The sequence below is a fragment of the Desmodus rotundus genome, chromosome 10 (genome assembly GCF_022682495.2).
Source record: "Desmodus rotundus isolate HL8 chromosome 10, HLdesRot8A.1, whole genome shotgun sequence".
Lineage (NCBI taxonomy): Eukaryota > Metazoa > Chordata > Mammalia > Chiroptera > Phyllostomidae > Desmodus > Desmodus rotundus.
This window is the reverse complement of record NC_071396.1, coordinates 45075521-45087897: the sequence shown is the minus strand read 5'-3', so window position 1 is coordinate 45087897 and position 12377 is coordinate 45075521. Positions and strand designations below refer to the sequence as shown.

At 58.9% G+C, this 12377-nt stretch overlaps 1 protein-coding gene across 1 annotated transcript; it reads left to right on the top strand.

Annotated features, from left to right (window-relative positions):
• Nucleotides 1-320: 320 nt before the first annotated feature.
• On the top strand, nt 321-7942 carry IRF1 (interferon regulatory factor 1). Its single transcript, XM_024575232.4, has 11 exons — nt 321-485; nt 1070-1273; nt 2309-2400; nt 3570-3669; nt 4364-4540; nt 4687-4736; nt 4840-4972; nt 5152-5274; nt 5756-5805; nt 6565-6700; nt 6992-7942. The coding sequence occupies exons 3-11, from the start codon at nt 2314-2316 to the stop codon at nt 7114-7116; spliced, it is 981 nt and encodes a 326-aa protein (XP_024431000.3). The 5' UTR covers nt 321-485; nt 1070-1273; nt 2309-2313; the 3' UTR covers nt 7117-7942.
• The last annotated feature ends 4435 nt before the right edge of the window (nt 7943-12377 follow it).

The following is a 12377-nucleotide window of genomic DNA, read 5'->3' as shown; positions in this document are numbered from 1 at the left end:
TGCCCAGAACTTCTCCGGGCCAAGCCCTGGGGACCCAGAGACAATACCAAGGCTTCTACTGAGGAGCTGCTACCCGAGGGCCATGTGAGGCAGTGGAGACAGCCTAAGGCAGTAGTTCTAGGAGAAACCCATGGCTGCCCCCCCCCACACCCCAACTCAGCAGTCCTTTTTTTTCCCTTTCCTTGAGGCCAGCGGCGGGGCAGTCCCAAGGAAGTAGACCGAGAAGGGGGAGAGGCGTCTCCCCGTCACTACTAGACCCTGGCTAGGGATTTCGCAAACCACACAGCATCTGCTGTCCAAGTGGGGCATGGTGCTTAACAGATATTATCTCTCTATCTCTGTAGACCAGCGAGGTAGGGTGATTCTTTTGCAGCCGAAGACAGTGAAGTCCCGAGTCCCTTGGCGAGCGGTGCCAGCAGCGCCAGTCTGCGTGCGGTTTCTTCTCGCCAGGCGGCTCCTCGGGCTCCTTTGCTTTCCCAGGGCAGGTGAGTGCCCTGTAGGTGGGTCACCCCTCAAGAAGGGGGTATCGGGAGGGCTGAACACCCCCCGCCCCTTGCTTGACATCCCACTAGCGAGCTTGAGGAAGCAGGCTGGTTTTCAGGAATTCAACCCCGGTGTCCACTCCGAAGAAGGCGGCAGGTGCCCGGCTGGCCCCTCACCTGCGCTGCGGAGACGGACGCCCTCGCCGTCCTCTCCGCTCCACCCCCCCCTCCCCCGCCCCCGAGAAGAGGGCGAGGAGACGGCCTCCAGAGCGAGCGGGCCGGGAGAGTGCCGACCGGGGAGTAATCGCGGGGAGGAGCGTTCGGCTCTCCCGGCCGGCCCTCGAGCCGGGGTGGGGGTGGAGTGGGAGCCGAGGGGAGCCGGCCGGGGCGGCGGCGGAGGGGGTGGGGATAACAGCCGGCCTGTACTTCCCCTTCGCCACTAGCTCTACAACAGCCTGATTTCCCCGAAATGATGGGGCGGCGCCGGCCAATGGGCGCGCGCGCGGCCTCGGGGAGGCGGGGCCGGGCCTGGGCTGGGGAATCCCGCTAAGTGTTTAGATCGCTGTCCGGCGCCGCTGCCCCGGCAGAACGCGCCACTCCTTCGTCGAGGCTGGTTGTGCGCCGGGGCTCCGGCCAGCAGAGGCCAGCGGGAGCCGTGTCCAGACAAAACCAGCTGTCCTCCGTGGCCCCGCGACCCGGGCATCCTCTGCCTTCTCCCCGTTCCCACCCGGAATCGCGCTCGCCGCGTCGGGACCCTTGGACACAGCGCTCGGATCGCGCCCGCTGCAGAGGTGAGCCCGCCTTCGCCGCTGGGGGGACCGGTGGCAGGGAACAAAGGCGCGCGGGGCACCAGGAAGTGGGGGCTGAAAACCCCAGGCGGGAGAGTCGCGGGCGCGCGGCGTTGCCTGGTCCCCGCGCGGGCTCCGGAGGGCGCTGGAGGAGCGGCGGGCTGCAACGCGGGGAGGGCGGGCCGTGGCGTGGACCGCCCATCCGCCGCGGTTGCGGGCGCCCCGCCGCTTTCGCAGATCTGTGTGCGCAGAGCCGCCCGGGGCCTTTCGCTGGCCGGGTATGTGCGTTGCGCGCATCCACAAGCCGTGCCGGGCACTCCAGTGTACGTCCGTGCGTGGGAGCCCCATGCCCGCGCTCAGGCCACAGTTTTCAGGCTGTTTGTGCAGGTGGCAGGGGTTGAGACTTGCTACCCTGGGTGGCTGGTGGACCTGCCGGAGGAGTGGGAGGAGGAGCTACAGGTGTTCTTTGGGTCATTTCGCCGAGGACAGGAGCCAGGCTGTGGGAAGAAAGGGTTAGCCTTTAGGCCTCTGCGCTGTGGCTGTCAGGGAGTTGGAGAATAAGTGGGCAGGGGTAGGGGAGAGGATGTCTCCCGGGCAGGGTAGCCGCTCTCCCATTAGGGAAAGTGCACAGCTAGGGGCAACAACTCAAGTAGGGAGATTTCTTGGCATCCAGCAAAAGAAGCCCCTCCCTTTCCAAAGGTTGTGAATTTAGGGGAGAAAAGTTCTGGTATTAAGATACCTCCGGGTTTTGCCTCTTTTTCATCCACATACCTCCTGCAACTATCACTTGGCATGCCTGTCTCCTTCCAGAACTGTCCAGGAGGGGGTGAGGGAAGGGGCAGAAGTGGTTTTGTCTAAGATGCTGAAAGATTTGGAGAACAGTTTTATTTCAGCAAAAGCCTCCTCCCCCGTGGTTGTAGAGCCTGCCACCAGACTGAGGGCCGGGGAGGGTAACTGGATGACCTGGGGTGGGGCAGGGTAGTGCCAGGGGTTGCTCAAACAGACCCCCAACAGGAGCCTTCTGTCCTCTCTTTACAGCCAATATGCCCATCACTCGGATGCGCATGAGACCCTGGCTAGAGATGCAGATTAATTCCAACCAAATCCCAGGGCTGATCTGGATTAATAAAGTGAGTGTAACTCTTTGGGGTTTTCTGCTTCATTTTAACCCATGTTCTTTGGGGGACGAAAGCTTCAGATGCAGCTGAAAAAGGGAAGTGATAGGGGGGAGACAGATGTGTTTCCCAGCGAGTCCTGCATGCAGGGAGTGTGCAAGGCCCAGTCCTGGGTCCCACCTGCCTGACTTCTGCCTTCCTCTCTTCTGGAGGCAAGGGCAGGGTGCCTGCCGGAAGTCACTGGGTTTCCAACAGCTGGACTCCCCCAGCATCTGAGGAGCTGAAGTTCTGGTCTCTCCTGAGGGAGAGTCCTAGGAACACATGGCGACCTGCAGGGCTCCAGTCAGACAGATGGCACCACTGGCAGGAGGGTGACTGGCTCCCCAGGTGGCCCAAGAATCAACCTCACCCCAGTTGCCCAGACCTAAGAAGGCTCTTGCTGGTGCCTGAAGGGCAGTACAGACCCTGCAGAATTGGTAGTAACAGTATTCATAATAACAGCTACTGTTATTTATATTGTGTCACTTAATCCTCAGAATAGTCCTATGAGGTAGAGCCTGTTAATCTCGCCATTTTCAGCTAAGGAAACTGAGGCACTGAGAGGTAGATAATGGCTTTGATGCCAGGACTTGAACCTGAGCCGTCTGACTCCAAAGTCCATACTGTTAACCGCCAGTGATGAGAACAGTGAAATCTTAGTCTTTAGATCTGTCACTGTGTTTTCTCGTGTCACAGAAAACAGTGAGGACAAAGAGGGACAGTGACAGTGCCAGGGTCACACAGGTAGTCAGCATCCAAGTCTGGCCCAGGGCTTCCTCAGGTGTATGGCCAGAACCCCCGTGTAGGAGCCGGTAGCCCCAGGTGTCCCGAGCAGCCCCATCTAATGGACAGAGTTCTCGTTTCCACGCTGGCGCTGACAAGCCAGAGAAGCATCCCAGCGAGCGCATCGGTAACAGGCAGAGGGAGGTCTTTGCTGTTCATCAGAACCCATAGCCCCTTCGGAGAGGTCCGGAGTGAGGCAGCAGCCTGTCTAAGCCAATCTCTGGATGGGTCAGCCCAAGCCAGCTGTCGGGGTGGAAAGGGGAAGTCAGCTTTTCCCAGACCTGGGGGGCTGGGCAGACTCGGGCTAAAAGCCTATGGCCCCTGAGCTGACACGACCTTGTGCACCTGTGTGTGCTGTTCAGGAGGAGATGATCTTCCAGATCCCGTGGAAGCACGCCGCCAAGCACGGCTGGGACATCAACAAGGACGCCTGTCTGTTCCGGAGCTGGGCCATCCACACAGGTGTGTGACTCTTGCCCAGGGGGACCTGGAGAGGGGACAAGGGGAGGCGCTTCTGTGAACCCAGAGGCTCATCGCTGGGCTCCTTCGCTCCCTTGATGGCACGCCGAATCTGGGGCTGGGCAGGGGCGGGCCTGCTTGTGTTTCTGGGGAGAGGGGCCCTGGCTCCAGGGGGTTTATTGGATGCAAGTTCTCCCCGGCCAAAGCAGCTGTGAGCTGGGATGTTAAGAGAGACTCAGGCCTAACTTTCCTTGATGTTGACCAAGGTCCTTGGCCCAAGGCCCATCTGGTTGGTGGCCTCCTTTTATCCTTGGGGGCTGGGGCTCTTGGGCCGTCTCAGACCAGTCAGCCCACCTGTCCGTAACTGCTCTTTGATAGTGATTCTGTGCCCACTGCCATGTTCCGCCCGTCCCTACCCTCTGGCTGCGGTCCAGGACCAGGGTGCTTTGGGTATGTGGGCCTCTGGTGCTTCTGGCTGGGCCCTGCGGGTTGTGTGGGCACAAGCCTGGGCATTGGAGAAGCCCAGGGTCCAGGGCCCGAGGACTGTCACACAGGAATACCTGCTCATTTGACCAGTGAGGGTCTCTGGCAGCACGAGAGCTTAGTAAACTCTTTCCTTCCTCCTCCCAGGCCAGGGGGCAGCTGAGGACCCCCCGCCTATGGCCCTGACGATCCCCTTCACTCTCCTGCCCGCTAGGCCGATACAAAGCAGGGGAGAAGGAGCCGGACCCCAAGACGTGGAAGGCCAACTTCCGCTGTGCCATGAACTCTCTGCCAGACATCGAGGAAGTGAAGGACCAGAGCAGGAACAAAGGCAGCTCAGCTGTGCGGGTGTACCGGATGCTCCCACCCCTCACCAAGAACCAGAGGAAAGGTATTCAAGGACTCTGGGTGCTCAGGAAGCCCTCAGGGAGGGGGCGCCCCTGAGGGGAGGGAGGAAGGGAAAGGAAGGAGGCAGGCAGGCAGGCAACTGGGGCTGGTGTGCCTGCACCAAGGCTGACAGCCTGTCTGCCCCCACAGAGAGAAAGTCCAAGTCCAGCCGAGATGTGAAGAGCAAGGCCAAGAGGAAGGTGAGTGTGGTCCTAAGCAGCCGGCCTTTGGCCACCTGCAAGTCGGGCTGGGCAGTGGAAGAAATGCCACAGCAGCCCGGCCTAAGCTTCTCTCTCTCTGCAGTCCTACGGGGACTCCAGCCCTGATACCTTCTCCGATGGCCTCAGCAGCTCCACCCTGCCTGATGACCACAGCAGCTACACAGCTCAGGGCTACATGGGGCAGGACCTGGAGGTGGAGCAGGCCCTTACTCCAGGTGAGATGGGCGGGCCTGGCAGGGACTGGAGGGAGAGGGGTGGCCCTTTCTCTTGGGCCTGGGACGCCTCATGCTTTTGGGGGTGGCCTGTTGGAGCAGGCTGCAGGGGAGGGGGTGCTGGGTATCTTGCAAACTAAGAGAGCACACGGCTCTGACCTGCGGACTCTGCTCTCCTAAAGCTCTGTCGCCGTGTGCTGTCAGCAGCACTCTTCCCGACTGGCACATGCCTGTGGAGATTGTGCCGGACAGCACCAGTGACCTGTACAACTTCCAGGTGTCACCCATGCCTTCCACCTCCGAAGGTTCGTTCTGCTGGGGTCCAGCCCGCCTACCTGGCTGTTTGGGTCGTGGGAGGAGCTTCCTGGGGGAGAAAAGGCACTCAGAACTCCCTCTGGTACAGCGCTGACTGCGGTAGGCGAGAGAAGAGGAAGAGGGTTGCATTTTGGTCTAAGGTTGCTGGTTTTCCCGGCTCCTGTGCAGCCCAGTGTGAGGAAGGAAGCGAGGGGGTGGGAAGAGGTGGCTGAGTCACTAGGTCAGTGATCTGTTCTGGAATCTCCATGGCAGGCAGGCAGATGTCCACTGGGAGGCCTGTGTGTGTGTGTGTGTGTGTGTGTGTGTGTGTGTGTGTGTGTGTGAGAGAGAGAGAGAGAGAGAGAGAGAGAGAGGGAGAGAGAGAGAGTGAGAAGTATATATACTCAGAGGCAGGGGGACCTCACGGGGCTGGAAGTGCAGGGCAAGCCTGGCTGACTGCCAGCCAACCGCTCTGCCATTCCCTCTCCACAGCCACAACAGACGAGGACGAGGAAGGGAAATTACCTGAGGACATCATGAAGGTAAAGCCCCTTCCTTCCCTGGGCACTCTTTAGAAGTAGCTGCTGCTCAGTGAGGAGAGAGAGAACCACTGAGAGCTTGCAGGTCGGGGGCGAGGCAGCTACTGCTGTGAGCTGGCTGCTTGCGCGTGCCACGTCCATGTGGCGGGGACCGTTGCCCTCCTTGGCTGGTGGGACAGACAGACGTTGTGGCAGTGAGGACAGGAGGGAGGCCTGGTTCCCAACAGGCTGTCCTGAAGCAGGCAAGCCTCAGGGCCTCAGAGAGCTCTGAGTCAGCGCGGCAGGACCAGGTCCTGGCCCGGTCCTCCGCCCCAACATGCCCCAGCCCTGCCGGGCTGAGAAGTGCGCATCAGGTTTCAATAATCAGCCTTGGGGATCTGTAATATGGTGGCTTTTTTTTTTTTTTTTAAAGCACATTAATCCAATAGGGTTGTTTTTTTTTTTTTTTTTTTTACTGCCTCAGTGTAAAAAGTCAATATAAAAAAGCCTTTACAGTAGTTGTAAAGAAAATGGAGCAAACAAAATTGAGACATGGGCATAGTTCCTTATCTCCAGCTTTTCTGGTTAGTTTTTCTTGACTTACTTTGCTGGCCATTGTTGGAAGCCACACTCCCAGTTGTCATGCCCTTAACCCAGCTGAGAGGAGGGTCTCGGAGATTCAGGTGCGATCCGGGCTGGGGGGCTTTGGCTCACTTCGGACAGGGCACAGGTGAGTCTGCACTGGAAGTGAGCTCATGGCCTCTTATTTCTCTCTGTCCCCAGCTCTTGGAACAGGAGCAGTCCGAGTGGCAACCGACAAATGTGGATGGGAAGGGGTACCTGCTCAACGAGCCTGGGGCCCAGCCCACCTCTGTCTATGGAGACTTCAGCTGCAAGGAAGAGCCAGACAGCCTTGGGGGTAAGAAGCCCCTAGGGGAGAAGGGAGAACCATGGGGGGGGGGGTTGGCTTGGGGGTCGGGCCAGGGAGTAGCAGAGGTAAAGCATCCCTTCTGCAACTCACCTGGGTACAGACAGCTTGCAGACTGGCTGCTGCTCCCATGCCCTTAAGTTTGCCTAAAGATGAGGGATGTTGTGGCCATGGGGTGGACGGCAGAGACTGCTGTGTCTGTGGCCGTCAGGGGTCAGGGTTGGGGGAGAACACACCTCTTCCCACCCCTTATCCTCACCCAACTTTCTTCACATCTCCTAGGGGATATTGGGCTGAGCCTACACCGAGTCTTCACAGACCTGAAGAACATGGACACCAGCTGGCTGGATAGCCTGCTGCCCCCGGTCCGGCTCCCCTCCATCCAGGCCATTCCTTGTGCGCCGTAGCTGGGCCCCCGGCCCCCTTTTGCTCTCCTTGGCGAGCGGGACCTGGCATCGTGATGGCTGTGGTGCAGAGAAGCACCACAAAGTGTGACCCTAGTACCAAGTGGGGATGGGGCCACCTTCCTTGGGACGGTGGCTTCTCAGGGCCTGGCAGGTCAGAGTCTGGGCTGATCTGGCAGGGTGAAGCTGGTCCCGCCTCCCTGGAAGATGGGGTTCTGAGACTGGCAGCAGGTGGAGGCCTCAGCCAGGAGCCTGTCCTCCAGGTTTTCCCTCTGAGCCCCGCTGCCTGGAGAGGGGGTCTCCCTGTTGCTGAGCTGGCCTGAGGGAACAGCCCAGTGACCTCAGAAAAGCCCAGCACCAACCCCAGGGCTGGCTCTGCACTAAGAGACAATTGCACTAAGTGAACCCTATTCCCAAAGACGCCTCCCTTCCCAGCTGAGCCCTGGGGACTGCTCCAAAGCCAGTGAAATGTGAAGGAAAATGGGGTCCCGTGGGACGGTGCCCCTCAGCCTCAGAGGAGCTCTCCCTGCTCCTGCTCAGGCCGAGGGGCTGGAGGGAGAAACATGGCACTTTTCCGTGTGGACTTGCCACGTCCTGGTCAGAGGTGTACACTAACGCCCCCCGGGCTCTCAGCCCTTGCATTTATTTATACAGTGCCTTGCCCCATGCCCACTGGCGGCCCTCAGCAGGCCCAGGGAGGGGAGTGGGAGCACCTCAGTGTGACTTTTAAAATTGGAAAAACTCCCTAACCACTAAGTCATGTATGACCACAGACATACATGTGTGTAAATATGTACATTGTCTTTTTATAAAAAGTTCATTGTTCTAAGGTGTGGCCTATTATTTAGAGAGAAATTGTAGATGATTTTACTTTCCGTGGAGACATCCTGATGGACTCATTCTTGGCACCCTGCCTGCGCCTGGCTGTGGAGTAAGGTGACATGCACTTAAGGCAGAACCCTTTCTATCATGCTCCCAGAGAAGATGGCAGGAGGCGGGGACAGCCATGGCGCGGGGACACGCTCCTGGAAATACAGGCCCGCACCCTTGGCTTAACAACCAGGGCTGTGAGGTGAATTTGGGCTCCTGGGGGCTGGGGAGCATCAGGTGTTGAGTTCTTCAGAGGAATGTGCCAGAGAGCCTGTGTCCTGCTGAACTCAAGTGCAAGTGCACTTGGGTGCTACTCCCAAAAGTTAACAGTTGGCACAGCACAGTCATGAACAATGAGAACAGGGAGAGCTCAAAAGGCCCAGAGGCCGTCTGTGCCCTCTCTGAGCGGTTCAGTATGGTAGGCAGGGGCCAGATGGTTGCGTGTGCCCGCTGACTACCTGACATGCGGCCGGTGCCATGGAGGAACCGAATTTTAAATTTCACTAGTTAAGATTTATATCGCCATGGTGCCATATTGGACAGCACAGGTAGATTCTGGATTGGGGGCAGATCCGAGGGGGTGGGGTGGAGTGGCGAGAGAACACCAGGGGCAGGAGCTTGGGGCTATTTACCTGCCGATTCGAGAGTTTTTCACTCTTTTGCCCGCCAAGAATAACCACCGGTGCTGAACGCCAGCCCTGCATTGTACTGTGAAACAGGTCCGTGCACAAATGTGTTCGGAAGACCTTGGATGACCTTACAGGAAGCAGGCTTCCCTCCTCCACGTCTTTGCAGGGCCTGGCTGGGCTAATGCATGCAGAATCTCTCTGAAAGGGTATATTTCATTAGGACAGTGTTTCTGAAAACTGCAGGTTTGGGACTATCAGCATACGGCACAGCCCCCTTCGGATAAACCCCCTTCAGATGAGGAATGTCTGGAGGTGAGAGGTCTGGATGTGGGCTTTGCTTGTCTCCCCCCGCTTGCCCCCAGGCTCTGGCCCTGAGGCATAAACAGCACCCCACACTAGGTGGGCTGGCCAAGGGAAGCCAGCTGGCATCACCAGCATTGGCTAGGGATGTGGCCATGGCAGTGAGGGGGTTGCTCAGGGAAACCAAGCCCCGCTGACACATCTTCCATACCCTTAGTCCCAGAAGCCACTTGCACTGTGATCCCCTCTTTGGTCCTAACCCTCGGAAAGAAGTGCGGGGAGTGGCAGATGGCCTCCTGCTGGTGGGGGAGGGGGTTATCCTGCATGTGGATGCCTGGAGAGAGCCCAGTCTCAAGCCCTGCCCATCAGAAGATCCACCTGGATTTTTTCGAGAGGAGCCTCACCTCTGGGCAGAGGGACGGATAAGATGCCCTTTCCAGCTCCTCCAGGGCCCAGCCCTTGCCGAGAAGAATGGGTTTTCTAGATTAAGAATGGCTGGGGGTGGTGTGCAGCCAGTAGAGGGGACTGAGGAGGGCTGGAAGGGAAGGGATGCAACCCAGAGCGAGCAGGGACCGCTCTGGCTTCTCTACTCTCCCCTTGTCCTTCAACCTCACCCCCTGCCCCGACAGAGAATATGGTGAAGAGGGAATGTTGAAGCCCCAGTACCTGTGGAAGCCTCAAGTTCTAATATGCAACGTTTATCGCTTTGTAAGTTACCAAAAAGGGAGAGGAATGCCAGGCATCAGCGCCTGGCCTCCAGAGCCCAGCAGGAGTCTGGATGCTCAGGCTCCTCCAACTCTTCCGGTCCCAGGAGCCCTGCACAACTGGGCCCAGCTCCTCAGAACACCCGGTTCCTCCACCCCCATCACAGTGGAGCTGGGTCCCTGGGGCCAGGCCTGGAGGAGGAGTGTGGGTGACAGCCAGACCCTCCCGCACAGTGAGCTGTCCCACCGCGTGCCACTTCAGCCTGCGCCCAATAGGAGGAACAGTAGAGTCTGACCGCTCGCCGCAGGCACTAACCCAACAGTCAACAGGAGCCCCGTCAGCGGGACGGACAGCAGTACCATCTGAGCCACACTTGGCCATAGTAAATTTAGGTCATCCTCCGGACCTGCCAATGCGTTTGTGTCATTCCAAGAGTTTCAGTCTGAGCGCTGAAGGTGGAAGCTCTTCACTGAGGGAGCTAGGAGGTCGTTGAAATCCCTGTGTTGTTGGGGCTGTGAGGATATCATGCCATCGAGGGCCACTTTCCAATGGGGTAAACTGGCAAAGTGGGGCCCTGCCACGCCAGCCAGGACTCATGCCAGGTCTACAGAAGTTCAAAGGCACTTCTGGTTAGTTACAGGCATTCCTCGCTGGACTCCGAAGGTGTCACCGTAATTGGGCCAGTGTACTCATGCAGCTCCCTTGGCAATAGGAAGAGAGCTAGAGGCTGATAGGCTTGCTGCCCATACAGAGCTCTTCAGGGGACACAGATGCAAACTCTCCCTTCTTGGTATGTGGGTTTCAACGTCTCGCAGTTGGGACCGAGCACAGAGTAAGCGCTCTCTCGGGTCGCCCTGGAAGTCTCTGGTGAGGACTGCCAAAGACAAATTGAAGTCCTAGGAGAAGTCCCGGGCCTGGCTGAGGTGGAGTCCTTGTCTCCAGGAGTGATGCCCCTGGGCTGGTGGAGCTGGTCACGTCCAAGCTGTCATTCTCTGGGGCCATTTGGCCTTCTTTTCTCAGAGTTTTCACAGACCCCCAAATCCTTGTCTTGCACTAGCAGGTAACGAGGAGCCCTGCTGGAACATCCAGGAAGCTTTTGTCACTGTCAGACGGAATGTCCTTTCTTCGCTTGGGCCTGACTAGCCCTCCGTTGTGAGGGAGCCGGAAGCACTGATCTTTCCCACTTGTCCCCGCGGTCACAGGGCGAGGAGCCTGGGAGGGAGAGCAGGGAGCTGGTGTGCTCTCTTTTCCAGGAGGGAAAGTTCTGGGCAGAGTGAGACTTTCCTTTGTCAGCGAGGACACCCTGGGGAGGCCAAGTGTGAGGCAGCACAAGGGAATAGCTGGTTGGCCACGTGGTTTTCTTAACTCCAGGCAGCTCCCAGACACCCTTTTTTGCTGATTTTCTGGGTCTGGGGAATTGGAGAAGAAGCCCCCACTTCTGCAGGCTCTGGGGTGAGGCAGACCTAGAGAGCCTTTGCTAAGAGTTTAATTTCAGCAGAGGTGGTAGTAAAGGTGACAAAGCAAGGACACGGGGACCAAGCGAGAGGAGAGGCAGACGTCCAGTCCGCCATCCCTAACATGGCTCCTCAAGCTCAGAAATGGGTGGAAATTGAAAGGACCTCACCGTCTGGCTGGGTAATGACAACATGGTCCCCGAGTGTTCCGGTTGCACCGAGCACGATGCCAAGCACCCCTTACGCACCGTGGCCCCGGCACCCACCACAGCACCTAGTCACCGGACGGACGGGGACACCAAAGCCCAGCTGGCTTGCCCGGGATGACTCAGCTCATCAGAGGGGAGCCTGGATTCCAACCCACGTCTGCCTGTGCCCGAGCCCACTGCTTCCACGTTCTCAGGCTGTCTGCTGAGGGGGAAACTGAGGCGTGGGGAGGAAGTTTGGGAGAGCTTGCCTGAAAGCACGGCACTAGCCCCTCGTGGCGAGAAAGCCTCGGCGGCCACCGAGAGAAGGCAGCTACAGCTGCAGCTGCTCTTCGAACTGCAGGGACCCCGCCCCTGCCTTCACCCTTGTGACCTCCCCTCCCCCCAGGTGGCAGGGCTCTGCCGCTACAGTCCCCAGGGCCCCAACAGGGAAGGGTTTGTCTGGTTCTCAAGGGGACTGATGCCCCACCTATGCCCTGGAGGCCACCTGCAGCTTGGAAGGGGGGGTGGACACAGGCTGACTGTCACTTGGTCTCAGTGCAGGCGGAGCTGCCCCACGTCTGCCTGTGAGCAGGACTCCAGCCTGCTGGCCCTTATCTCAGCCCCAGGGGTCAAAGGGGGCTTTTCATCACGTCTGGGTGTCTGTCTGAGCAAAGTCACCAGGTCCCCAGTTCCGCTCAAAACCAGACCCTTTGTGGGGTCCTGGGGTCCTCACAGGCTGGACTCTGGTGACTGTACCAGCCAGGACCACTTGGGGGTGCACCCCAGCTCCCAGTCAGGGGGCTTGGGGGGGTCACCAGGGGGCTGTCCTGAGTCTAATTCCGGCTTCTTGACCCCTGAGAACACCCAGCACTTCTGACGGCTGGCTGGCTGCTGCCCCACGGTCAGGTGGGCTTCCTTCAGAAGCCTCCCTGCCCTGCCCTCCAGACCCAGCTGAGAGGCAGCCGGTTGGGCCCTTCCTTCTATTTCTGGCAAATGCCTCGCATTTGCCTGGGTCCCCTTCTTGGTCTCCGCCCTCTACTTTCCCTTACCAGCCAGGCGGCTGTGGGGCGCCCAGTGCTGCTGCCTCTTCTCCCTGCACTCTCAGCCCGGACCCCGCC